Here is a 27,555-nt window from a genome sequence, read left to right on the forward strand (position 1 = left end):
TCCATGGTATTCAGCCTGCTTACCTGCTGAGTCACCTCCAGACTCCCCTTTCTTCTTAAACACAAATACAGAGGACTTCAAGGAGTCAGTTGTGAAGAGCCGGGGAGGTGGGGCAGAGAAGCTCAAGATGTCTGATGCATTAAATGACCAAACAGAGGCCCTGCCCCTGTGCACGCACTGAAGCAGCCATCAAGGTGCAGTCCCAGAACTCTGCAGCTTCCAGAAGAAAAATGTTCTGCAGGCTCCTCCCTGCAGACCCAGCCACAGACCAGAGTGGGGTCCCGCTACAACAGGGGGCTGGACAGTGCCAGGCTTGGCTCTCAGTTCTTGGGCATTCTCAGACCACAGAGGGGAGACTTCAGCCAGCAGCTGTGGTGGGCAAGCCTGGGCCAGCGGGACCTGGTGCAGGGGGTGCTGCTGTCCTTATTAGGGAGGAGATACGACAGTCCATCTTTATTCTGTCATTACACTCAGAAACGAGATGGCAGAATCAATAGCCACTCAGGTCTTGACCGGACACTGTAAGAAGGCCATCGGGATGCCGATATGTCATACCTACAATAACACTTATTTCATCTGACGTCCTGTGTGTCTGCAGAGTCAAGCACCACCACTAAGCCAGCCCAGGGCACATGGGGTGGGGGAGTGTGGGGGGTAGCTGTCCACCAACCCACACATTCACATCCTTCCCATATACAATGCTCCCACCCACATCACACCCCAGTCCCAGTTTGCACCAGCTTCTCCAGAAGGTTCTGCCTCTGGTGGGGGCTCCCCAAGGACCCAAATCTAACCAGTTTCTGGCCCCTGGATACAGCAAGGGTCTCTGAATCACTTTCTTTTTTTTAGCATTTTAACTTTATTTGATTTTATTTGTTCTATTATTTCATAGAACAGAGACACACTGAGAGGGAAGGGGAGGTAGAAAGGAAGAGAGGAACACCTGCAGGACTGCTTCACCTAGGGCTTGAACCTGGATCCTGTGCACATGTGCACCGTCATGTGGCCCCTCCACATCATACTTTTCACTGACCACAGTGCTATGTGGCAGTGGGGAGCTGCCACTCCCCAGAGAGCACACCCACAAGTCCAGGCCATGTGGACACCAAGCACAGGGCAGGGGTTTGTCCAGGTGCCCCACCTCCCCCACCCAATGTGTTTGCAAGCTGTGGAGCTCAGCTCTCACAGGAGTGGCCATGCAGTCTCCACTCCCCTGTGTATGAGCCCCAAGCCCTGAGAACACTTTTTTTTGCCTCCAGGGTTATTGCTGGGGCTCAGTCCTGCACCATGAATCCACTGCTCCTGGAGGCCATTTTTCCCCCTTTTGTTGCCCTTGTTGTGGTTATTATTATTGTTGATGTTGTTCGTTGTTGGATAGGACAGAGAGAAATGGAGAGAGGAGGGGAAGACAGAGAGAGAGAGAAAGACAGACACGTACAGATCTGCTTCACCGCCTGTGAAGCGACTCCCCTTCTGATGGGGAGCCAGGGGCTCGAACCAGGATCCTTACACAGGACCTTGCGCTTTGTGCCACATGCGCTTAACCTGATGCGCCACTGCCCGACTCACCCTGAGAACGCTCTTACCAGCTGTGTGATGCAGATAATCTGTCACCTCCCTGTCCCAGGCCAGGGTCCACATGCACTAGATAAACAGCAGGCCTCCCTCCTTTTGTGCCATCAGTCTAATCAACCACCCAGCCGTCGGTTCCCCCGTGGAGGTCCTGTCTATCTGTCCCTCTGTCTCCTTTCCACTGGTGCTTCCCCACAGGCAGGCGCCATCTCCCAGCTGTCTCCTGTTCTGTCACCCCTGCAGGGTGGCTCAGAAATGGTCAAACTGGGCTGCAGCCCTCTCAGCTGGTCAAGAAGCATAGGCCTCTTGATTGACAGTTCAGACTCCTCCAGCTGGCTTTCCCAGTCTCTCCAGACAACCTCGTGTCACCCACGTCACCTCCAGAGACAGGGACAGGGGTTGCTTACCAGCCCTGAGCAGTCAGCTCCTCCCCACAGGCTCTATCCCCAGGGCCCCACCCTCTCAGCAGGCGCTGGCTGACAACCCCCCCCCACACACATTCAACACAATGTCACACTGAGTCCTCTGGGGCCCTCAGACCCTGTGTAAGCACAGGGGCTGGCAGGTCCTCGTGGGCTCACACAGTTGAACACAAGCTAGAGTTCAGTTAACTCTCAGGGTGGACATTATGCCTCTCTCTGTGAACCCCAAGGTTACTGTCTGGTGACTGTTGTGCACTGAATGAGTCCCCCTCCCAAATGTATAAGTTGAAGCCCTGTCACCTCTAGACAGAGGGTGAGAAGCAGTGAAAGAAACGGAGAAAAGAGAGGCACTGTGGCATTGCCCCACCACTTGGGAAGCTACCCTTCTGCAGGTGTTCCCACAAGGTGGTCTGGGGCTCGAACCCAGGTCCTGGAGCATGGTTATGTGTGCCAAGTCACCCATCGCTGTATAAGGGGTTTCTATGCCTGGTGGGGAGACTGGGATCAGGTGGTCTGAATGTCTGCTGACCTACAGTATCCAGTGGCACCTTAACCACCCCAGCACCACCCTGAAAACTGTTGCCCTTCTTTGTGTGGCACATCTGAGGCCCCCCAGGGGCTTCCCATTCCACCTAAACCCCACAAAGGGGGAACTCAGACTCCTCGCCCTCAGCAAATGTCAGGGGGCTGAAGACACAGCAGCCACAGGGTGGGGATCCATGTTGGGGCCTCTGGGCCTTGTCTCATCAGCCTGCCAACCTGTTCACAAACTCCCCCTCCATTCCCACCCCAGCCCTGAGCTGTTCTGCCTGCTGCTTATCACTGGGACCCCAGTCAGTGGGACCCCAAACAAGAGACTACAGGATGGCAATCAGGGGGCCCCCTCAGCATGTAAGGCTCCCCCTTCCCTGCCAGCCTCCTCCTGGGAGTCCCCACACCCCCACTGATATGTCTCAGAGCATACTCACTGAGCCCCTCATGGCTGGTGTGTCAGCTCTGAGGAAGCTGTGACAACAGAGGGTGTTCCTAGGTGAGCTGCAGATGGGCCCAAGTGGGTGGCAGGACCCCAGGTCCCCACCAACCTGTCAAGGTCACCTGGCAAAGGGGTGAAAGCTCTTCTGGCAGCCACAGAGAACACCAGACCCTGCCTCCCTCCCGGCCCTGAGTCTGACTCCAAGGAGGTCCTGGCCATGTGGTGTGTCCTGGACAAAGGGCAGGGCTGGCCCCTGTCCTGTACCCCCTCGCCATGTCCTCCCACCACCACCCCAGGAACGAGGCCACGTAGACACACCCCCAGAGAGAGCCTGTTTGTGCTTTTGACACATGATCAGGTTTTATTTAAAAACATGCTAAAAACATGGCCACTGGGGGAATGGGGCTGAGGGAGCCAGGGCACATTGCAAGCAGAAAGTGCATCGGAAGCCCACAGGTGTGAGGGCTGTGGATGGGGGGAGGTGGGCAGCAGGGGAACCTCCCCCCTCAGATTGCCCGTGAGGGCAGGAGGCCAGAGGACACCACCTGCCCCCAACTCCCAGCACCTGTGGGTGGACCGGACTGAAGAGGAGAGAACCACCATCCATGGTGACCTGGATCATACATCCAGAACCAGGGCCTCAGACAGGCCTGGGCTGGTGGGGAGCAGTGTTCCAGCTGAGGTGCAGCATCCCGACACCCACTGTGACCCCGCCGTCCTGCATGAGCTCTGCTGCCATGAGGCCCTGGGTGGGGATGCAGGGACCTCGCTGGGCCATCTCTGCTGTCACAGGTGTGGGGATAGCTCTGCAGGCTGAGTCAGGGGCTGCAAGGACAATGACTAACTGCAGCCCCGGGAGAGGCCAGGGGGCTGGGGAGTGGGGGCTGGGGCAAAGGCTGCAGGCCAGAGGATACCCCTGATACCCTAGAAAGGTCTCTAGGGAGGCCCCTCTCCTGGCATGTGCCTGGCTTTTGCTGTCAATCTCCACAAACATGAGAATTGCATTGATAGGCATAGAGGGGACCCCCCCACCGTGGCCCTGTGTGGGGAGGGGTACTCACTCTCAGAGGGGCACACCCCTTTGCTGGGACCAACCTCCTCCTTCCCCACTCCCCCTAAGACGTGAAAACACAACACACTGTGCAGCCAGGATGAAGCTCTGGGGACAGACAGACTGGCAGATCAAGGCACCCAGACTGACAGGTAGAGCAGGAGGTCAGGATCCCCAGGTGAGGAACCCTGGGGAAGGGGGGAAGAACTCAGCCCCATGGACTCCTAACTGTCCTGAGCCACAGGACAGTCCAGCCAGAGCGGAACAATTCTGGCAGGGATGCCCTGCAGTGTCCCAAGTGGCTTTTATCCTGGGGGCAGGGTTTGGTGTTGGTGTCTACAGAAATAAGATCCAAACCAACGTTTGCTGTCCTTGTCCTTGGGGTTCAGGAGAAAGGCCATCACAGTCCCTGCAGCCTGCCCACTATCAGTGGAGCCAAAACAAGAGGAGAGGGGCCCCTTGCCCCCACAGGGAATGGCAGCATTGCGGACCTAGTGGGTGATGGTGACATCAGCTGCAGCGCTCCCCGCCCCCCAGTGGTCAGGGCCTTGGGCTGCTTGCTGCAAGGACATGGCCTAAGGCCTGGGGTGCACCCCCTCCTGGAGCAGGAATGTTTGAAAGTAGCAGGGAGCTGACCCTAGGAAGGGGTGGGGGGTATGAGGAGTGCAGGGTGGTTCAGGGAGGTGCAGGGAGCTCAGGGAAGAGGAAGCTGCTGTGCATTGGCATGGAAGGACCCAGCAGCTGGCTCCCCAGGAACAGTGACTAGTGTCCTCTCTGAAGCTAGGCCCACGCAGGTGCCCCCACTCAAAGTCAAGTACCCCCATTTCCATGCCTCAGATACCCAGACCCCCCCCCCAGGCCTGCCCACCTCACCCCAAGCGTGCATCCCAAGCAGAGGGGCTGGCAGGGAGCAGCCCCCCTCACAGCCGTCTGTCCCCATGGACCCCTGGGAACATCCCCCTGCTCCCCAACCTGCCTCCAACTATAGGGGAAAAAATGAAAATAAACTCAAACCATTAACAGAAATCAAATCAGTAAAAAGTTATAAATCAGAAAGCTAACCCTAAACTTAGGCAAGAGAGAATATTCCTGAATAATCATAATCAGAGTAAAATAAAATAAAAAAGTTACACTGGAAGGTATAAAAAGCCTGGGCGAGGTGCCCCCCTGCCCTGCCCCAGAGACATTGGTCTGGGATGGTTGGAGCCTCCCAGGCCCCTGGTCCCCCTAACTCTCACAGGAGGGTCTGTCCATCTGGGGGAACAGTGTCAGCTTGGGGAGGTAAGGGGCAGAGTCACACGGTGCTAGGGGCCCCGAGAGCAGCCCGGCACAGCCTATCTTCTTTGGCAAATACACAGACGTGGGGATCCAGGGGCTCCCTGCATCCCGAGGCCTCTGCAGGCTGCTCCTGGGGCCTTCCAGGAGGCAGAGCAGGGGCGGGCAGGGTCAGCAGTCTGAAGCTGGGCAGCCAGGGCACTGAGCTCCACTGCGAGCACCAGCCCAGCTTCAGGCATCATACTTCTTGCCCGTCCGGTGGATGTGCTGGAACAGGGTCATGGAGAAGGCCATGCCCAGGATCTGAAAGGCAAACGGTAACGCATCAAAAGGGGCCCCCGAGCCTGGACACACAAAGGACGTCAGTGAACACAGACCCCTGTGACCCACAGGTGCTCAGCCTGCACCCCGATGTTTATGCAGATGCCGCTGAGCCCCAAGGCTAGGGGAGCTCCCCGTTTCAGAGCAGCAGTGAGGGCTGAGGAGACAGGGCCCAGTCTCATCTGCTCTGGCGAGAGTTCTAGCAAGGAAGTCTTCTGCATAACCATCATGCTGTCTGCCCCACTGAATAGTTCACTTATTTTAATGAGAGTAAGAGAAATATTGAAGGAAGGGCCAGAACCCTGCTCAGCTCTGGCTTATGGTAATGCTATCTTCTCCACTCAATGTTTTTTTCTTTTTTGAATGAGAAGCTAGAAAGAAAGAAGCCAGAACACTGCTCAGCTCTAGCTGATGGTGGTGCTGGGGATTGAACCTGAGACCTGAGAGCTCAGCCTCGGCTTAAGAGTCTGTTCTGCCACAGATGTTGTTGTGTTGCTAAGGAGAACAGAGAGGTAGAGGGACTGTCACCTCTGCCCAGTATGGTGCTGGGACAGACACACAGAGGTGTCTTTGTGGGGACAGGCATGTTCTCAGGGTGACACTAACACTTCCTCCAGTATCCTGTGGGGGGTGGTGGGGAGCTGCTCAGGGGGGCAGCCTCAGGCCTCTCCCCAGGGACACTTGCCATGACTAGGTGACTGGGGACACAGGTACCTCTGCTCGGCTCCCAACTCAAGGAGGGCAGCATATGGGGACCCTGGGCTCTGACCCTGGCCACAGCCTGAGAGGGGCACCCAGCCAACTGCCACCAGGTCTGCCTGCATCCGAGACTGGGAGGATCACCAAGCTTGCCTGATGGGCCTCAAAACCCAAAGAGAGAGAGCAGACTCAGGCGCCCCACACCCAGGAATCAGGCATCCTGAGAAACAACATCCTGTGGGCCACTAAGTGTGGGTGAGAGGACTCAGGAGGGAGCCAGGGGCAAGGCATCTGGTTAAGCATCTATACTACCTATGCACAAGTATCTAGGTTCGAGCCCTCACTCCCCAACTACAGTGAGGAAGCTTCACTAGTGGCTGAAGCAGGTCTGCAGGTATCTCTCTATCCCCCCCCATCTCTCTCAATTTCTCTCTGTCCTAACAAATCAAATAGAAAAAGAAAAAAAGGGGGGAGGGAGTAATGGTTGCCAGGAGAGGTGGATTCCTAGTGCAGGCACGGAGCCCCAGTGATAACCCTGGTGGCAAAACAGCAAAAGACTCAGCAGGACAAGGATCAGTGGGCTGCGACACCAGGCGAGGTAATAATGGAAGCTCAGAAGTCAAGGCAGTCTAGTGGGGGGCTAGCCTGGGACAGGCGCAGGGTCACTAGCCCCAGGCTCACATCACTTGTCCTCAGTCCAGTCCTGGGAATGTACCCACGCTGTGGGGATAGCCGTGTCCCCAATCAAACCCACTCAAGGGGCAGCGGGCAGTGCCCTCTGGGGCCCAAGGCTCAGAAGGGACAGGGAAGTCTAATGGCCTGACTGTGTGGGGACAGAGGTTGGCAGGGGAGGGCTCACCTGCATGACCAGGATGCACATGCCCACTGTGCCCAGCACATGCTTGTTGTCATCAAACCACATCTTCACCTTCTCGTAGCAGCCCTGGTGGGGGGCACAAGGTCATAACAGGGCCTCCTCCCTTCTGCCTCCTGTCCTGGCTCCGCCCCTCTCCCCCAACCCCCTTCCACTCCCTGGTGGATCTCCCCTCACCGTCCTCCAGAGCTGGGTGGTGGCGTTGCGCCCACAGCCCTGCGAGTTCTCAGTGCAGCATCGGTCGGGGACTGTGTTCTCCCCCAGCACCGGATACCAGTCCGTGTGGCCCGTGACGCCACAGCAGTGCATCTGCGGTGAGTGGGGGACAGGAGTCAGGGGTGTGCAGGTTCGGGCACCCCTGGCTGCAGTGCGCTGTCCCAGCCGCCCACCCTCACCTCAGCCTGGATGATGTTCCAGGCGTTCTTCAGCCCCACGTTGTTCTCTGTGTTGTAGAGAAGTAGCCCTTCCTTCAGGTCCTTCTTGGCGTTCTCGTTCACCTGGGGACAGACAGATGGGCTAATGGGGACCAGGACAGATGTCTCAGACCTGCTGGCCCAGTCTGCCCCCTGCTCAAGACCTCAGAACACATCGGGGCTCAGAGAGTGGCCAGCCACTGCCCCCTCTCACCTCCATCTTGTCCCCAATTCTAGAATCATGCTGCCTGCCTCTGGGTCATTGGGAAGATGGAAAGGAAGGATCTGGGAAGCCGAAGAATGAGCTCACCAGGAGGGCAAGGGCCTGGCCATTCGTGGGGGCTCAGCTCAAACCCCAACATGACGTGAAGGGGTACTAGGACACCCAAGGTAGCTCCAGTGCTGTGATGTCTCTATTCTGTGTGTGTCTCTCTTTAAATTATTTATTTAAAAAATTCTTGATTATCTTTTTGTTTATTTATTGGGTAGAGACAGCCAGAAATTGAGAGGAAGGGGGAGACAGGAGGGCGAGAGACACCTGCAGCCCTTCCTCACCACTCACGAAGCTTTCCCCCTGCAGGTGGGGACCAGGGGGGTTGAACGCAGGTCTTTGTACATAGTAACAGATGTACTCAACCAAGCGTGCCATCATCCAGCCCCTACTTATATTTATTATTGATAGAGAGAAAGAAATCAAGGGTGTAGGGAGATAGGGAGAGATAGAGAGAGAAAGAGATACCTGCAGCCCTGCTTCACCACTTGTGAAGCCTCTCCCCCATAGGTGGGGACTAGGGGCTTGAACCTGGGTCCTTGTGCACTGTAATGTGTACATTCAACCAGGTTTGCCACCATCCAGCCCCTTTCTCTCTCTGTCTCTTTGTTTATCTGAGCAAAAGAGCTATCAAGAACAGTGAGATCACACAGTTATGAAGCTTGAGCTCAAAAAGAAAATAGAATTTTTAAAATGAAAAGATTATTACTACTCTGCAATAAAAAAAGACAATATTGTGTCTTTTGGGACAAAATGGATGGAACTGGAGGTGATCGTGCTTAACAAAATAAGTAAAGAGATGAAAGACAACTACTGGATGGTTTCACTCATACATGAATCTAGAGATTTGATTCACATGAACTTGTAAAAAAAAAAAAAAAGAAGAAGAAAGAAGCAAACTTCCTAAGACTTTATGAGAACTTTGGGAGGTAGGAGGGTGGAGACACAGAACTTTGGTGATGAGTGTTATATGGAACTATACTTACAACTATGTATTATTATCTTGTAATGGCAAATTAATAATATCATAAAAAAAAATCTATTAAAAAAGGGATTCTTTTTTTTTCCCTTTTGTTGCCCTTGTTGTTTTATTGTTGTAGTTATTATTGTTGTTGTTGTTGTTGGATAGGACAGAGAGAAATGGAGAGAGGGAGGGGAAGACAGAGAGGAGAGAAAGACACCTGCAGACCTGCTTCACCGCCTGTGAAGCGACTCCCCTGCAGGTGGGGAGCCGGGGTTTGAACCGGGATCCTTATGCCGGTCTTTGTGCTTTGTGCCACTTGCGCTTAGCCCGCTGTACTACAGCCCGACTCCCCAAAAAAAGGATTCTTATCAAGAGGCAAGAACAGGGCTGGTGGAGAGGGAATTCTCAATAGCGTCTCTTCCCTTTCAGTAAAAGGGTGACTATGCTTAGTCCACAGAATGACTCTGCCTCTCTGTGTGTCCTGGATGACCACTTAAGGGACTGAGAACAGCAGCCTTGTGGTTCTAGAGTACAGAAAGCCAATGGTCCCAATAAGCCCTAGGACACAGCACATGGCCAGCCATTCTGGGGCAGTAGAACACACGTTACCTGGCTTCAAGTCCCCAGTCCCCAATGCAGGGGAGAAGCTTCATGAGCAGTGAAGCAGTGCTATAGGCATCTATCTCCCTCTCTCCCTCCCTGTTCCCTCTCAATTTCTCTCTGTCTCAATAAGAAAAGAAAGAAAACAAATAGCCTCCAGGAGCAGTGGAGTTGTGCAGACACCAAGCCCCAGAGACAACTCTGGTGGCAGAAATAAGACAAGTAAACCAACAAAAACCCCACCAAGGCAAGACACCCACTAGGCCCTGAGTGACAGCAGCTGGCCTTCCCAAGGGAGGACCAACAACTAAACGGTTCTCCCAACTCAACTGGGAGGTTATAGGAGTCACCCTACCATCCTCCTGAACCCCATGGTGTGTGTGTGTGTGTGTGCGCGCGAGTACACACTACAGTAGCCACCCTGTCCTCAGAGGTCTCTGGAAGGGGAAGCACCGGCCTTCACGGCTTCTCAAGGGTCACCTTTTTTATTATTGCCACCAGGGTTACTGCAGGGGCTTGGTGCCTACACAACAAATCTACCACTCCCAGTAATCTTTTTTTCTTTGCCCCCTTTTCTTTTTCTCTTATTTGATAAGACAGAGAGAAATTGAGAGGGGAGAATGAGATACAAAGTCAGAATGAGTGAGAGAGAAAGAGAGAGAGAGAGACCTGCAGATCTGCTTTACTACTCGTGAAGCTTCCACCCTGAAGGTGGGCACCAGGGGCTTGAACCTGGGGTCTTTGCGCTTGGTAACATGTTTGCTCAACCAGGTGCGTGATTGCCCAGCACACCACAGGTTACCCTTAAGCTAAGCCCCCGCCATGAGGTCTGGGGCCACACAAGTGTACATGGACTCTCCCAGAGATGTGGGGCTCCAGTGTATCCCCTGCCAGACCATTCCATTCATTCATGGTAGTATCCCCCCACCCACCCTCCCCAGGCTGCCCACCCAAGGTGCCCAGGGCTGCCCACCCTCCCAAAGGCCTACCTTGTCCATGTAGACAAAGAAGAGGATGAGCAGGATCAGCTCCGCCAGGAGGATGGCCAACAGGACAATGAAAAACTGTGGGGCAAGGACCGGAGTGGTATGTGCACAGTTGGCGAGGGCATGGCCCAGCACGGGACACCCACTGGGAGGGGAGAGTCTGACCGCATGAAGGGGAGAAGCCACCAGGTCTAAAGGAAAAGCCACCCACGTCTGAAGCCTCCCCAAAAAGGGGGATATGCCAATCAAAGAGAGTGGGAGGGACAACTAAGGCCATGGTGACCAATCAGAAGAAGGGGGTGTGGTCAGGCAAAGAACATTCTGGAAACAATCCCTAGGCTGAGTTTGGACAGCCAGTGGGCTGAAGCTCTTAGCCCTTGGCTGTTTCCCCATCCAAAGCCAGGGCAACCCAGACTTGGGGGGTACAGACTATGACTTACGCTGAGGAGGAGGCACTTATTTTCCTTGACGGACCCCAAGCAGCCCAGGAAGCCAGTCACCATGACGACAGTCCCCACGGTGATGACCAGATTGGCTGCAGACAGCGAGGGGAAGCTGGGGGAGAAGGTGGCGAAGTTGCCCTGAGACACGGACAGCCAGATGCCCACTCCAAGCAGCCCACAGCCGCAGAGCTGGGGAGAGAGAGGATGGGAGAGAGTCCATGAGACGATCGAGTGTTCACCTCCACAGGTTCCTGTGGAGGTGAACATCACTACCCCACTCCCCCGAGTGCTCGGCCAAGCCACAGCCCAGCTCACACCAGAGAGAGACCTGGGGAGAGAGAGAACTGTATGGAGAGCAAAAGGATGCCAGCTGCCTGAACCTGGCTGTCCACTCTGATGGTCAGCTTAGAAGACACAGGCAGAGATCTGATGCCAACGTGGAAGATTCCAGAAACCCATGGAAGCTATGAGCAGTCCTCTAATCAGCCTGGGCTCAGGGCTCACATGATAGGCATAGAACCAGGGCTGTTCTGGAGTCAGAATGAGGACTATGAGCTATTTCTCATAACCACCCTTTCTGCTCTTCCCTGTCCAGCTGCCCTGACCAGAAGGGCCCCCTGCCCACTGCCCTCAGGAGTGGGAGTGTGGTTCCTCACAGACAGAGAGGAGGGGGTGGTGGTGGCTGGCCTAGGGTTGTCCCTGCAGCTCCCTGATCATCCAGCTGACGTGTCCACCTCCTCGTGGCCCAGGGAAGCATCTGCAGGACCCTTCCATCAGTCACCCCATAGTCACTGAGTCCCTACTGCTATGGCAGCCACAGCATGTGCCTGGTCTGTCCCCAGCTGTGACACTCATAATAAAGTGACCAGCTGCCAGCTGAGCTGGAGAAGTGTAGGTAACAGGTGGAAGACAGGGACATCAGGTGGAGTGGAGGCCTGGATGGAGCAGCCCCCCCCCCCCCCCCCGGTTCCAGTGAGGCCCAGAGAGGGATCTTGCAGACTCCAAGCTGAATGGCAGTGAGAGCTGCTGCCTTCTGGGCTGTTAGAACGGACAGAGGGGCAGTGGGGGGGGGGGGGAGGTGCTGGCAGCTGACGGAGGGGCAGGCTGACACACACGGGGTGGGGCTGGCACCTCCCTCCTTCCCTCCCTGGAGTCCCCAGACAAATGGTCAGCCTGCTGAAGGGAGTTGGGGTGCTGTGCTGTCTCTCAGCCCTACTCCCCATCTCTGTCTCTATCTGAAAAGGCCAGACTGGAACAGTAAGAACTCGCTGATGACAAAGGAGACAGGATTCACTGGGACAGTGACCAGGGAAGGCCACTCAGTGAGTATCTATGGAAAGAATGTTCTAGAAAGAATAGGAAAGTCACTAAGGAAGGCAGGGGTGGCCAGCCCAGGGACAACCCATTTGTCTGTGTGGCAACAGAGTAGAGGAGGTGACAACTGAGGGGACAGACTGGATAGCACCGCTCGGGTGTGGTGTGTGCCATCAGACTCTCTGGAAGACAGACAGGAGAGCAGGAAGACCACCAGACCAGCAGGCCGAAAGCCACGCAGGCGGACCCAGAGGACAGGGAGGAGTGGTAAATCTGAGACAGGCATATTCTGGCTCAGGAAGGGGCACAGCAGGTAAGCTGCTGGACTCTTGAGCACAAGGTCCTGAGTTCGAGTTCCAGCACTGCATGTACCAAAGTGGTGCTTCAGTTCCTCTTCTCAGGTGCCTATCAATCAACCAATCAGTCAATAATCTGTCGGGACCAGCTGGTGGCACACCCAGTTAAGTGCACGTTACCACATACAAGGACCCAGGTTCAAGCACCCAGTCCCCACATGCAGGGGGAGCTTCATGAGTGGTGAAGAAGTGCTGCAGGTGTCTCTCTCTTCCTATTCTCCCCTCCTCGCTCAACTTCTCTCTGTATCTATCCAAAAAAACAAATAAATATACTAAAAAATGATATTTAATAAGATGCGTATTAATTTTAATATCTTCTATATTTAATTTATTTACTTATTGTACAGAGACAGAAAGACATTGATAGGACGAGGGAAGAGAGTGGGAAAATGAGAGACACCTACAGTACTGCTTCAGAGCTTGTGAAGCCTCCCCGCTACAGGCAGGGATTGGAGCTTGAACCTGGATTCTTGAACACTGTCACATGTGTGCTCAACCAAGTGCACCACAACACAGAGGCCTGAGGCCACGGTCAGCAGAGGTCCTGCAAGCTTTTGCAGGGCACCCGTTTCAACCCCTGAAGCCACTAGGTGGCGCTCCAGGCCGGCAGAGGATCTCAGGGTTATCCCAGGAGCAGCTGAGGCTGGTTCCCCTACTTGTCACTCTGTCTTCAACCTGCAGGGTTTCTAGGATTCTTGGTTTGGACTGAAGGCAGGGGCCTCTAGAAGCCAGGCCATAAGGTGAGGAAGGGAAGCACAGGGCGGCTGGCAAAGAGGTCAGGCCTGGGGACACCCACACCTTCCTGCTGCTGGAGACACCTAGAATGCCCCAAGAATGGGGTGTCTGGACCCTCCCCAGGCCTAGAAACAACCCCCCGCCCCAAGCACAGCTCTCTCTAGAAGCCATTCCTGCAGGGGTCAGGCCAGGCTAGCTGCACCTTCCATTCCTCAGGGGTGCTGTTGTGAGGTCAGGACGCTCCGTCTGGGGAGCCCTGAGCACCCCAAAGCACCAGTCCTGTCCTCTCTTCTTCGGCTGCCCTGCAAGCTTCCCAGAGCCCCTGCCTGGGTGAGAGCTGGCCCTGGCACACAGCTGGTCCCTTCCCTCCTGTGGAGCAACCCCCCAAGTCCAGGTAAGTTTGTCAACCCACCACAGACCCCCAAGTCAAGGGGCTTATGAACAGGGGGCCCTGCAGCTCCCAGTGAATCAGGGGCCCCACCCAGTGCAGGGGCCCTCCCCACCCCCTGCTCTTACTGGGCTGTCGGAAAAGCCATGACATATTTTTCTACATTTTCATGACTTTTCCAACAAACCAGAGGCTTCGGGCTGCAGAGTGAGAGCAGGTGGGGACACCAGGAGGACCAGAAAGGGTGTTAACACTCAGGCTGGTCCAGAAACCGATGCTTGGTGCAAGGCCCCTTCAACCTCCTCCCCCCACCCACCAAGAAAGGCACCCCAACCTCCCCCAGATCTTGGTAGCACTCCTTCCCCACCCAGCCACAGGTGGCAAGGTCAGGGACACTGTTGGTAGCCACAACCTGGGGAAGGGGGAGGTGTGTTAGCTAGAGCCCAGGCGTGGTCTCAAGGCCTCAGTGCACAGGGCAGCCCCCTCCCCAACAGAACCCCACAGCCCCAGAGGTGAACAGAGGCTGAGCAGCCCTGCCATGCCCTCCCCCAGGGCCATGTCTTCTTCTGGCCCCAGGAGGGACCACAGGAAAGGGAAAGGTGGAGGAAGAGAGCAACAGGGCAGAGGGCACAGGCACAGGAAGGGGCCAGGCCCGTAGCAGGCAAGCAGCACAGCCAGAGTTCAGGGCACTTGGGAAAATTCCCTTCCCAAAGCACAGGGCTGTCAGCTGAGATGACCCAGGCAGGAAGGACTCCCAGGCAGGGTGGGGCGTGACGGGCTGACTCAGGGTGCACAGTCTGCCAGCCTGGTCACACCAGCCTGCCCCCTCCCCACCAAGGTCAGCAGCCACACAAGTCCAGGTCCACTCGGGCCTGCTTCCCACAGGCTGTTCTGGCGGGGGGTGAGGGGACAGGTGGAAGTCCCCCCGCCCTAGCCCCCTGTCCTAGGTGTGTCTAAACACTCCTGACTGGGGGTCCTGATGACCCTACCCTGGCTTTGGCCTTTGACCTCCCCTAGGGGGCAGCACTCAGGTCTGCTTAGTTCATCACTGAGTCCCCAGAGTCTGGGCCAGCGCCCCACCCTGGGCAAAGCTTTGGGGTGTCTCCCTCTCCCGCCTCTCTCCTCCTAGCTCTCTGGCCCACCCTTCCTGCCCCTGCAGCAGAGAGAAGGGCAACCCCGTGGTAGGGCACAGGGCCTGGCTCCTCCCCACTGTCAGTCAGCAGGCCCAGCAGCCCAGGGGAGCATCTCAGGGGAGCATCTCAGGGGAGCATCTCAGGGGAGCACCTCGGCCTTGCCCAAGGCCCCTGGTCTGTAGCTTTAACACCCTTGAGGCCCTCACAGTGCTTTCTCACAGGCAGTCCATTTCACGGGCAGCAAAGCCCACCATTTCCTTCCCAACTAGCCCCCCACCACCACTTCCTGATGCTCAGAGCCCAGGAACAACCACTCCTGGTGTCCCCTCAGACCTGCCATCAGCTTCTGCCCCTCTGAGGGTGCCCTGCAGAGTGTGCCAGCCTATCCCCCTGCCCAGCCACAAGAAGATGCCAGCATCCCAGGACCACTCTGATTCTCTGTCCCTTCCAAGCTGAGGACACATCTAGAATTTTCAAGAAACAAGAATGGATAGTCTGGATGGATGGATGGATGGATGGATGGATGGATGGATGGATGGATGAATGGATGGATGAAAATGGAAAGGTCTAAGCAGGCCATAGCCTGAGATCAGTATTAAACCCAGACACACAGACCCAGCTGAAAAAGAAGCCCCCCCGCAACCATGCACTTCCTCTTCCCAGTCCGAGGACACCTGCCCCAGTACCCCAGCCCCTCACTGTGCACCCCGACTGCCTGTGTAAGTCTCACGTTCTGCCTGCCCAGCTACACTAAGCACACAGCCCCCCCCCCCCCCCCCGCCAATCCTCAATGGCTATGTTTCTGCAGATCCCCCCACCTGGCCCAATCTTTTGCCACCCTCACCCCTTCTTTGCTCTGCAGGAGCTTTTCAGACACTTGAGCCCAGCACCCCCCAGTGCCGCCTTGAGCTCAGGCCAAGTGTGGCTTTTAGTGGCATTTAATAAATTAATGGACGTGGAGAGAGAACTGCGAGCCAGGGTGCCTGTGACTTCACAGCCTGACATGCAGGCGAATCCTTCTCCTACGGAGATGTCAGGCTGCCAGGAACATCATCCCGGGAGAGAGGACAAGACGCCAGCACCAGGGGGCCTCCTGCTTTCTACATCAAGCCCCCCTCCCCACTGGCCCCACAGCCATGCTCACTGTCATGGCCATGGCATTGGGGGCTCCCCCACAGTGCCCCCAGCTCTACATGGAATGAAAGAGGGAGAAAGTCACAGAGCTGGCTGCTAGCCATCAGGCAGGGGGCTGGGGGGGGGGGGGGACAGAGAAGGGGTGTCGTCTTCCTGCATCTGTTTCTGCACTGTCTGGTGCTGCCACTGAGGACACAGTCCCTTCTTCCTTGTGTAGAACCAGAGTTAGCGAGGGGCTTGTCCTCATTCACACAAGAGTCTGTTCCCTGTGGCTCCCATGCCTCAGGTCTAGTTTTATTCTAGAAGTCCAGTTAGAACAAACATGGTAGGGCTTTCATGATGGGGGCAGGGGAGACAGCATGATGGTGATTCAAGAAGCCCTTTATACCTGAGGCACCAAAGGTCTCATGTTCAATGCCCAGCATCACCATAAGCCAGAGCTGAGCAGTGCTCCAGTAAAAGAAAAAAGTTGGGGCCAGGTGGTAGCACACCCAGTTGACCACACGTTACCAGGTTCAAGCCCCCAGACACCAGGGAAGCTTCATGAGCAGTGAAACAGAGCTGCAAGTGTCTCTATCTCCCCCTTACCTCTTGATATCCATCTCTAATAAATAATTTTTACAAATAACATTAAGAATAGTAATCCAATAAAGTAAAAGGGCTCTGCCCAGCAGTCTTGGCTTGACAGCCTCAAGTGCCCTCCTAAAAAATTTGGTTTTGATTCGAAGCACTATCGCTCACAACATCTGGACCAACTAAAGGCCTATCACATCATTTTTTTGCCAACAGGGTCATCACTGGAGTTCCGTGACTCACAACTCGATCACCTCTAGTGGTCATTTCTTTTTCTCTTTATAAGATGAGCTGCAGAGAGGGGGAGAGATGCCTGCAGCACTTGTGAAGCCCCCCCCCACACACACACACACACAATTTCCACAGAGAGGGTGCAGGGCCTTGAACCCAGGTCCTCACACACTTGCACTCTACCTGGTGTGCCACCACCAGGACCCCAGGACTATGGCATCTTTTTCTTCTTTCTTTCTTTTTTTTTTTTTTTTTGCTACCAGGGTTATGGGGGGGCTCAGTGCTAACACAACAAATCCACTGCTCCCAGAAGTCATCTCCCCCCCCTTTCTATTTTCTTTGATAGAACAAAGAGAAATTGAGAGGGGAGGAGGAATAGTTGCAAACTGCTTCACCACATGTGAAGCCTCCTCACTGCAGGTGGGGAACGGGGACTTGAACCAGGGTCTTTGCACTTGGTAACATATGCACTTACCCAGCTGTACCACCGCCCAGTCCCAGACTATGGCACCTTCCTCCTGAGTCTCCCTCTACTCCTCACCTCTGTTCCAGACTGAAAGCTGGACTCCAGCTACTGAGGGGACAACACAAAGTGCAAGATGCCACCCTTCCCTCCCAGGCTCTGAAGCCCATACCTCAGCGTGACTCCTCAGGCCTGCTTTTCCTGACCCCACACTTTCTCACAATGCCTCGGATCTCTTCACAGCTGCAGCCCCACAGCCGCCGGTGGCACCAGCTCACGTCAGTGACAGGGAGCTCACACCTGTATTTCCAGCCCAGCTGCCTCCAAATAGATCTCGTATGAAGCATCTGCATGCCTCAAACCCAGTTACATCTTGATCACCTTGAAAGGAGGTTATTCTCTCTCGGGAAGGGGGGGGGTGGGGAGGGCATACAGACAGAGCTCAGAGACCTCAGGAGGCAGAGGGCTCTGCAGTTAGGGGTTTCAAGGCTTCCCAGAAGTCACTAGCTCCCCCAGAAAGCCATTTCCCAAAGCTCCAGGATACCACATATTCCAGAGTGGGTCCTCTGAGTCTGAAAGTCCACAGAGTACTGAGTGAGGAGTCAGGGAAGAGCATGAGCCCCCTCCAAGTGTGTGTGTGAGTGTGAGTGTGTGTGTGTGTGTGTGTGCGCGCGCGCGCGCGCGCGCACCCACTGGGCTCCTGACCTGGCCTGTGCACAGAGGGCCCCTGTCCTGCCCACAAGCCCCCTAGGGGGACACAGGTGGGGGGGGGGGCTCAGTCTACACAGACAGCAGTACCTGGATAGCAAGGAGCCAGGCCAAGATTGGTGGGGGAAGAGGGATGCCACACCCCTTAAAACTTTGCTTCATCCAAGCCAATCAGTCTGGGAGAAGAGTTCACAGTCACCCCACTGAGTACCCATACTCCCACCCATATCCCAGACTCCTGCAGTGTGATGGCCCTGCACCAACCCTCCCTCCCAAGGTGCCCAAATCCCCCACCTCCAGGAGCTGTGCTGGTCCATCTGGTGGTTGTGGCGGGGGTGGCGGTGACAGGGAGCACAGTGTGGGAGCCTGTGAGGCAAGTGGGGAACAGCCCCCATGGAGGTGGAAGCTTGTAGCTGGGTATGTCACTGACAGTGCAGGGACATGGGTTCTCAGCCTCTCTGGGGTAGACTGTCTTCCGCACCCAAACAATGGGGTGGGAACATGCATAACCCTAACTTCCCCCCAGGCTCCTTTCAGCCCAGCTCAAAGCTGTGCCACCCCCTGCAGGGGAGATTCAGGCCCTGTCTCCACTGCTGGCTCCTGGTATGTCTGTTCCCCCAACTCCAGAGCATGTCATCACCCCCACAGGGATGAGCCTCTGGGAAACATGGCAGGACTCCAGCGCAGAGCAGAGTGCACTCCACACAAGGGGACAGTGATCTCATATCTGCATTTCCCTCCACCTCTCCCCACCCAGGGCTGAAAAGAACCTGCCCAGAAGCCCCCAGCAGCAGGGAGGGGCACAGCCTCCCTCCCAAGGTCACTGTGAACTGGGAGGGAGGCACCAAGAACCCAGAGGAGTCTGCAGAGGATTTTCCCACTGGCAGCTTTTTCCCTCTGCCTGCATTCATTTTATTTTCTGCATCTGGAGAGAAAGGTAGTCGGACAGCAGCAGAGCAAGGAGGAACAGGGAAGCTGGGGGGTGAGGGGTGGGCACTGCAGACCTGAGCTTCAGGATCACTGAAATGGGGAGGGGGCACACCTGACTCCCCAGCACCACACCACCCCATTTAGCAAGCCCCAGCCTCTTGAGTGGCTGTGTCCCCAGGCAGAGGCATGGCCAGCCCCTCAGCATGGGAATGATACAAGATGAACAGGACAGACCCTCTAGGATCTGTGTCCACACTTGCCTGTTCACACTGCTCTCGGGAGCCACATCTACCCCAGTGCTCGTGCCCCCACCAACTATCCTCAGCCCGCTGAGTTCAGACAGCACCCCCACACAGCCTATTGCCCAGATGCTGTCTCTGTAGCCCCACTTCCCGCCCTGCCAGCAAGTGCCTATTCTCTGACCATAAACCAAGTTCCCATCAGTAAACAAAGATGAGCAGAAAGCCAGCTTGGGAGGAGGTGGGCTGGCGCAGGCGCCATGGCTCTGTGACTAGGCAGGGCCACCCTGTACCTCCAGAACCCATTACCTAGGGCAAGGGACAGGTGATCACAGTGCTGCCCGCAGCTAAGCACCTGACAGGTGAAGACAGGTTCTCAGCAAAGCAGGGAGGCAGCCTGGTCACACCCTCTGCTCACTGCCCCCTCAGAAACCCTCCCCCCAAGGAGGGAGATTCCCTGCTACCCAGCATATCCTGAACCCCAATGTGTCCCCTGCCCACAGCATCCCCACCCACACACCACATTCTCCCTGCTCACTGCTCTCAGCAGGGGCCCCTCCTCCAGGCTGTCTACTTAGCCCTGCTCTGGCCCCACCAGGCTCTGCAGTGGTTCTTAGGGGTTACACAACAGCTTCATGGGGTCCTGATACCTCATAGGGTACCCCAGCCCACAAAGGGCACACAGAGCAAGGGTCTCACCCTCCCTCTTCCCCACACACACTCTGTGCATGCCCCACTCTTGAGCTCACAGCTGGGCATACCAAGGCTTCCATCCACTCACATATGTACACACACACATAAACACATGAACATGCTCCTTAATGCTACACATCCCTCCATATGCACATATACACATACCCACAGCCATATATACATACACAGACCCACATATACAAGTGTACATTCATGTGTACACACTGGCATGGACCCATATAAATACATGACCACACAAATTCACACATACTTGCATGCACACACACATGCATACCCACATGGGACTGAACACAATCACACATGTACACACACACATGCACAGGCACACACACCCTCCAAGACCGGGATTGGCTAAGACGCCTTCTAAAGACAAGCAGGAGCCTCACTCATGAGCTGGCAGGAGTAGCTGAGGATGGAGTGAATGGAACTGAAATATATTGACAGTAGCAAAAAGAAACAATTAGCAGGGACTTTCATATGCACTCCCAAGGAATAAATTTGTCCTGGGTTTTGCTTATTCAACAGAAAAGGAGAAAGAGCAGTAGCCGGCAGAATGCCGACGCCTGCACTCAGGCTGGAGCTCCAGCAGCTCAGAAGAGCAGGCGCTTTGCTTTCTGACACTGGCGGGAGTCGGAGAAAGGAAGGACCCATCCAAGGGGAGACACCCGTGAGTGAACAGGGCACAGTGTGACTCCCACCCTGCTTATTATCTGTCATTGCTGGAATGGGGGGGAGCAGGCAGGGCCTGAAGGTTCGCAGCCCAGAGAGCTAAGCTCTAGCTTTATCTCAGGAAAACCCTGACCTCTTTAGCAAAAGCCATCCTTCAAGGAGGTCCCCTACCCTGCTCCCCCACTTCTGTCCCATCTGCAGAAAGCAGACCACCACGAGTGGCAAGCCAGCACTAGGCCCACTCCAGTGTGAGTCCCTGCCTCAGGTCAAAGGTCACACAAAGCCTAGCTATGGCATGTGGCTCAGTGCTCAGAGCACCAGGATGGCCCTAGACACCCCACCCTCCAGTACTCTTTCCCTCCCACTCAGCAATGCCCAGCCTGCCTCTGAAGGGCCTCTCAACCCCCACACTGTAGCAGCCCCCCCCATTTCCCTTACTTCTTTTCTTCCCATCTTTTGTGACAAGCTGTACCTACTCAGTGCTTGAATATTAGCTCAACATTAGTGCTCTGTGGATACCTCAGGGTGCTGAGGACAGGGCAAAGGCTCAGGGACTCTTGTGGGTGTGGGTGGCAGAAACCAGGACTAGGGTCCATGCTCAGTAACGTTCCTCTGCAGCTGGTGTTGCTCTCATTCCTGCCCGCCTCTGTCAGGAAGCTAGAGACCGCCACCCCTTCACACCTCACCTCAGCAAGGCCCCTTTCCCAGTGACAAGCACAGACCCAGGACTTCAGCCCTGTCCTCTCCATTTCCAGGCATGTGAGTCCTCTGCCTGGCTCCTGACTTGTCACACGGGGCAACAAGGTGACTCAAGAGCAGCCTGGCAGCAGGGGGGGTGGGGGGGAGAGACGAGACAACACACACCACACACAGGAGGGACAGCAGGCTGTGCCGTTGGAACCCCACTGGGCTGCCAGCGCTGAGGAGCTGGAGCCGTGACCAGAGGCGCTGATGGGAATAATTTATTCCCATGGTGTCATTGTGGGTCTCAGATAACAGTTTATAACAGAACAACCAATTGTTCTTAGATGCCACAGTTCTGTGATGGGAGTGCACACTGTAGGCAGACAGACAGAATGAGAGAGAGAGAGAGAGAGAGAGAGACTCAGAAAGCAGGGGGGACAGGGCAGTGGCACACCCAGTTAAGCACATATATATATTATCATGTGCAAGGACCCTGGCTTGAGCCCCCGCTCCCCATGTGCAGGGGGAAAACTTCATAAGTGGTGATGGTCTGCAAGTGTATGTCTCTCTCTCTCCCTCTCTATCTCTTGCTCCCTTCTCAATCCTATCAATTAAAATAGGAAGAAAAACAAATGGCCGCTGGGAGCCACGGATTTGAAGTGCTGGCACCAAGCCCCAGCAATAACCTTGGTGGAAGGAAAAAGTAAAAAAAAGGAAAGCGGGGGGTTGGGGTGGGGGGTTCCACAGGTCATACCAGCTCCTGGGGACCAGGCTTTACAATCCTAGAACATGGTTCTGAGAATCCCAGCAGCACACCGAGTCTCAGTGGGAAGTAGAGCGGTCTACTCTGGGACACACAGGGACCAGCCTTGGGGAGGCCCTGCCAGAACTTGCTGCAGCCCCACTCACCTGTTGCTGTGGACAGAGGGGGCCTCACATCCCCCAAGAGCTGTGGAGCTGCTGTCAGCCTTGCCTTACAGAAGTCACTAGCCATGTGGTGGGGGTGTCAGGAACTGACAGATGGCCAGACTGACGTAAGGCAGGCATAGGTGCACCCCAACTCTAGGGAGTCTCTTGTACCCACCTGGAAGAGTCCACCTGGCCTCCAGAGCCCAGATCAGGGGTGCCGCTGAGGAGCTTATCTGACCTCCCGAAGGGATTAGCACCTGGCTAAGCGATGTGAAACAGTCAGTGGCGCTCAGTCTAACCCCAGGCCCAGCCAGGGCACTGTAGGCAGCCGTCACCCACTATTTATAGTCCTCTACCTCCCTACGGGGAAACAGACACCTCCCTGCATGCTATAGCACCCAGCACCCAGGCCCGGGACTCTGCACCGGCCTATGGGAGCCCATGGCTGAGCCCCCCTTAGGCCTGGGGCCACCTGCCAGCTCTGATGTGCTTGGTGCCCTCAAGGCCAGCAGGCTGGGCAGCTCATTGTGGAGAAAGCAGGCCTTGCTCCAGATGTGGATCAGCTTCCTGTCTGCATCACTAGCACTTGCTGGCTCCCACAACTGCACCCCTTCCAGCTGCACCCCCTTTTCTTACTCCTTCACCTCTCTGGCTCCTGACAACCAATAACAGATAACACAGTTTATAACAGAACAACCAACTGTTCTTAGATGCCACACTGCAGGCAGACAGACAGAATAAGAGAGAGCAAGAGAGCGAGCTAGAGAGAGAGAGAGAGAGAGAGAGTCTGAAGAGAGGCAAAACAGCAAAAGGTGGGGGTTCTTGCATGAATGAGCCAGAAACAGGGTGCAGCTGGGCCCCACCTCTGGGTGAGAGGGTGTTTGTGGGTGGTGAACTATGTGCACCAGGCAACAGAAGAGTACTCAGCACCCAACAGAGCTGCGCTACTGGGTCCTGGGAAGACTCAGAGGAACCTTCCAGACACATTGCAGAGCGGAAGCAGATAGTCAGAAAAGGCTGAGTGCTGCTGATTCCAACTGCAGAACATTCTGGAAAAGGGAGGACTTGGACACAGCAAAATACAGCAGCAGCTGCATGGGGTCGGGGAGGGGTTAGTAGGCAGGTGCTGAGGACCTGAGGCTGCAATGGCGTCGTGGTGCTGCTATAAAGAACAGAGTCTATGCCTCTCCAAGCAGGAGCCCTGGGGTCCCCGTGGGCTCTGGTGATCCTGATGTGCTAACACAGCTTCACTTTGGGATAAGCAAGAAAAGGGGGCGTTCTCAAGAGGAGAGCTGAGGGTGGGGGAGCCTGTCTGCTAGGGCAGGAGGCACGAGACATTTTTAAACCTTCCTCTCAGTTGGACTGCAAACCAAAAACTATTCTTTAAAATGTTAAGTCTAACAGCCCGGTGGGGGGCAGGCAGTGGATAAAGCCCTGGACTCTGAAGCATGAGGTCCTGAGTACAACCCCTGGCATGCCAGGTGCCACAGGGAGGCTCTGGTGTTCTCATTAATAAATAAATCTTTGTTATGGATACAAGGGAATATAATAAACTTAATTTAAAAATTAAATCTCAAGAAGAATAAAAGGAGGACAGAGAGAAAGAGATCAAGGCATGGAAGCTTCCTCCAGTGCCATGGGCTGGGCTTGAACCTGGGTTGTCTACATGGCAAAGCAGTGCACTATCCAGGTGAATTCTACCTGCAAGAATGTCTTTGGAGGGCCAGTGAAATAGCTCACCTGGATAGTGCACTGCTTTGCCATGTGGACAACCCAAGTTCAAGTCCGGTCCTCATGGCACTGGAGGAAGTTTCCATGCCTTCATCTCTCTCTCTCCTTCTATGTAAAAATAAATAATATAAAAAATAAATACATATATATATATATATATATATTAGCCTCCAGGGTTACTGCTGGAGCTCTGTGCCTGCATCATGAATCCACTGCTCCTGGAGGCCACTTTCTCCCCCTTTGTTGCCCTTGCTGTTATAGCCTTGTTGTGGTTATTATTGTTGTTGTTGATGTCATTCTTTGTTGGATAGGACAGAGAGAAATGGAGAGAGGAGGGGAAGACAGAGACGGGGAGAGAAAGATAGACACCTGCAGACCTGCTTCTCCGCCTGTGAAGTGACTCTCCTGCAGGTGGGAAGCCAGGGGCTCAAACCGGGATCCTTACGCCAGTCCTTGAGCTTTGTGCCACGTGCTTAACCTGCTGCACTACTGCCTGACCCCCATAAATATATTTTTTAAAGGGGAGAAGGAATATGTCTCTACTTTTCAACAGCATGAGTACTACAGTTGGGAGGCCACTTGACAGGAATCTACTAAGCCCTGTTTTGCTAATCATCATGCTGTCTCCTCAGCAGCTAAGCCCTGGTTTCTTTTTCCTTCTTTGTTTGCTTGGTTTTTGTTTGTTTGTTTTTTGCTTCCAGGGTTATTGCTGGGACTTGGTGCTTGCACTTCAAATCTACTGCTCCTGGAGACCATGTTTTCCCTTTTGTTTCCCTTGTTGTCATTGTTTTTGTTGTTGTTGTACAGGACAGAGAGAAATCGAGAGAGGAGGGGAAGACAGAGAAGGGGAGAGAAAGACTCCTGCAGACCTGCTTCACTGCTTGTGAAGTGACCTCCCTGCAGGTGGGGAGCTGGGGGCTTGAACCAGGATCCTTACGCTGATCCTTGCACTTCATGCCATGTGCACTTAACCCGCTATGCTACCGCCGCACCCCCTAAGCCCTGTTTTTACAGACAGGGACACCAAAACACAGAGGAGGCCTTGTTTGTATAGCGGGCTTCTCGCTCTTGCAAATGTCTTCCTGCAGTATGGCTGCAGAACATCTTCAAAGAAACAACTTCAGTCAAGCAGGCTGGCTAAATAGCTTACCTGGATAGTGTGCTACTTTGTCATGCATGTGACCCAGGTTTGAGCCTGGTCCCCACCGCACCAGAGGAAACTTCAGTGCTGTGGTCTCTTTCACAAAAACTGAGAGAAGCAGATGTCATGTCCTGACAGGGTCAGCCCTCACCAGAAATGCAAACAAGGCATCCAACCTTGACCTCACAGGTCATACATCCCCAGCCCTCTCTCCCACCCCTGGGCCAGTGAGAAGCCAGGACCTCCCAATGCTGCCACCTTCTCAGGATGCCTTCTGTCACTGCTTGGACTGTATCTGTCCCTTCACCCTGTTCTAAAGTGTAGCTTCCAGGTCACCAGGCCAGATACCCCAAGTTCTTCCTCACACTATCATTCTCCTACAGTCCAAACCAGGCACTACCATTGAGGGTGGGGTCCATGAAGGCAAACTGTCACTCTCCACCCCCACTGTCCCTGCTGCTAGTTTTCCAGGGTCACATCCCTCTGGGGTGGCCCCGGGACAGCCTCACAGAAGTGGTGGCAAAGGGCTGAGTGTGGAGAAAGCATGAGGGGAAGGTTAATAATAGAGCTGGGCCGGGCACACCAGGTCTGTTTTCAGCTGCCCTGACTGGCTGCTCCCATTACGTGATGCAGCCTCAGGCAGGACCAGTCAGCTGCTGGGAGACTGAAACCTGGGTCAGCCCAGAGGCCATGTCTCCTCAGGCCACCTCTGCAAGGGGCCGGACGCAGACAGAAAACACCCCTGCTCACTCTCTCACCTATAAAATGCCTGGAGATGGGCTAGGGAGACAGCACAATGGTTCTGTAAAAGACTCTTAACTGCGGCTCTGAGGTCCCAGGTTCAATCCCCAACAGCATCATCAGCTGAACTGAACAGTGTTCTAGCCTTTCTGTGTCTTCTCCATTAAAATAGAATAAATATTAAAAATAAAATAAGACAAAATAAAATAGAAGCAAGGGGCTGTGAGGCAGTGGCACAACTGACTGATAGCACACACTGCAGTACACTAGGACCCTGGTTCAAGCTCCCAGTTCCCACCTGCAGGGGTGAAGGCTTCACAAGTGGTAGAACAGTGCTGCAGGTGTATTTCTCTCTCTCCCTATCTCCCCCTCCTTGCTCAGTTTCTTCCTGTCATGTTGGCATTAAGCCAGCTCCCCCTGTTCCACCCTGCATTGCTGATACTATGGCCTATTTACATAGTCACTGTTTTGCCTGAAAGATCCCCACCCATTCCATTCCTTTGACCTATCTTCTTCAAGACCCACCCAGCCTGCAGGGTAACATTAATCCCACCAGTTAAAACCATTGAAACAGTTGCTAAGGAAGTTTATATCTTCCCAGCCCACTTTTGCCTTTCTCCACCCCCTTTCCTAGCCATTTCCGTTTCCGACTTGCCACTTCTGGTTCTATCCTATAAAAGCATTGTCTCTCTCATCAATAAAGATTGCATTACCTTGCACCACGTGTTTGGTTCCTGAGTCATCTATCTCTTGCATCGCTGAGTGAGTAGCAGCCCAGGCTGGCTCCGGTCGAGTTCTCTCCAACCCAGAGAGTACGTGCCCGGGAAGAAGCACCCCCACACTAGCCTGGCACTGTCCTATCAGAAATTAGTAAAAAGAGGAAAAACATGGCCACTGGGAACAGTGGAGTCACAGTGCAGGCACCAAGTCCCAGCAATAACCCTGGTGGAGAAAGAAAGGAAAGGAAGGGGAGGGGAGGGGGAGGGGAGAGGGGGGAGGGGAGGGAAGGAAAAGAAAAGAGAAAGAGAGAGAGAGAGAGACAGAGAGAGAGAGAGAGAGAGGAAATAAGCCTGAAGCTGGCAGGGTCACAACCAGGCTGGGAGCCAGCTAAAAGCCCCCATCAGGCCTCTAGCCCAGCATCAAGCCTTTCCTTTTTCCTTTCCTTTTCTTTCTTTCCTTTTTTTTTTTGGCCTCCAGGGTTATTGTTGGGGTTTGGTGCCTGCACTATGACTCCACTGCTCCTAGCAGCCATTTACTTATTTGTTTTATCTTTTTTTTTAATTGAATAGGACAAAGAGAGATGGAGAAATAGAGAGAAGATAGACGCTGCAGACCTGTTTCACTACTTGTGAAGGGACCCACCTTCTTCAGGTGGGGAGTGGGACCTCAAACCCTTGTATGAGTACAGATCCTTGTATGAGTCCTTGCACTCAGTACTATGTGCATCTAACCAGATGCATCACCACCTAGCCCCCTTCTCCTATTGTCTCTCTAGGCTGCTCGGGGTGGTTCTGGGCCCTGGGAGACAGAGGGGAGCTGACTATGGAAGCCCATGGGGTCAGCTCTCCAGGCCTCTCCCTTGTTCTCTGGGAACCAGCAAGTAACAGTCCTCTAAACAGGCCATACACATATGCACAGGGCAGCTCCCAGAAGTTTCACAGCCACCAGAAAAGTGTCCACAGAAACACACAGCATGCCAGGTACCAAGATGGACAAGTGACTGAGTCAGCACAGGGAGGCTGGGGTCAGGGTATCTGAACACAGAGCCTCAGTGAATCACTGCTCCCCAAGACTCACATGCTCACTGCCACAGAGGCACACGGAGTTCATGCATGGAAACCACTCAAAACAGCACTGCTGGGGCCAGGTGGTAGCACAGCTGGTTGAGAGCACATGTT

At 54.6% G+C, this 27,555-nt stretch overlaps 1 protein-coding gene across 6 annotated transcripts in view; it reads right to left on the reverse strand.

Moving 5' to 3' along the window:
* Window positions 1–3,301: 3,301 nt before the first annotated feature.
* Window positions 3,302–27,555, reverse strand: part of TSPAN9 (tetraspanin 9) — a 187,786-nt gene continuing 163,532 nt past the window's right edge. For all 6 annotated transcript variants that reach the window (XM_060190271.1, XM_060190272.1, XM_060190275.1 and 3 more), the window contains 6 exons: window positions 10,862–11,053; window positions 10,425–10,499; window positions 7,583–7,684; window positions 7,365–7,496; window positions 7,173–7,256; window positions 3,302–5,596 (listed from right to left, as the gene is read on the reverse strand). In XM_060190271.1, coding sequence (XP_060046254.1) covers window positions 5,525–5,596; window positions 7,173–7,256; window positions 7,365–7,496; window positions 7,583–7,684; window positions 10,425–10,499; window positions 10,862–11,053 — 657 coding nt within the window. In that variant the 3' untranslated portion in view covers window positions 3,302–5,524. The remainder of the gene's footprint in view (window positions 5,597–7,172; window positions 7,257–7,364; window positions 7,497–7,582; window positions 7,685–10,424; window positions 10,500–10,861; window positions 11,054–27,555) is intronic.

This window comes from Erinaceus europaeus, chromosome 4 (genome assembly GCF_950295315.1).
Source record: "Erinaceus europaeus chromosome 4, mEriEur2.1, whole genome shotgun sequence".
NCBI lineage: Eukaryota > Metazoa > Chordata > Mammalia > Eulipotyphla > Erinaceidae > Erinaceus > Erinaceus europaeus.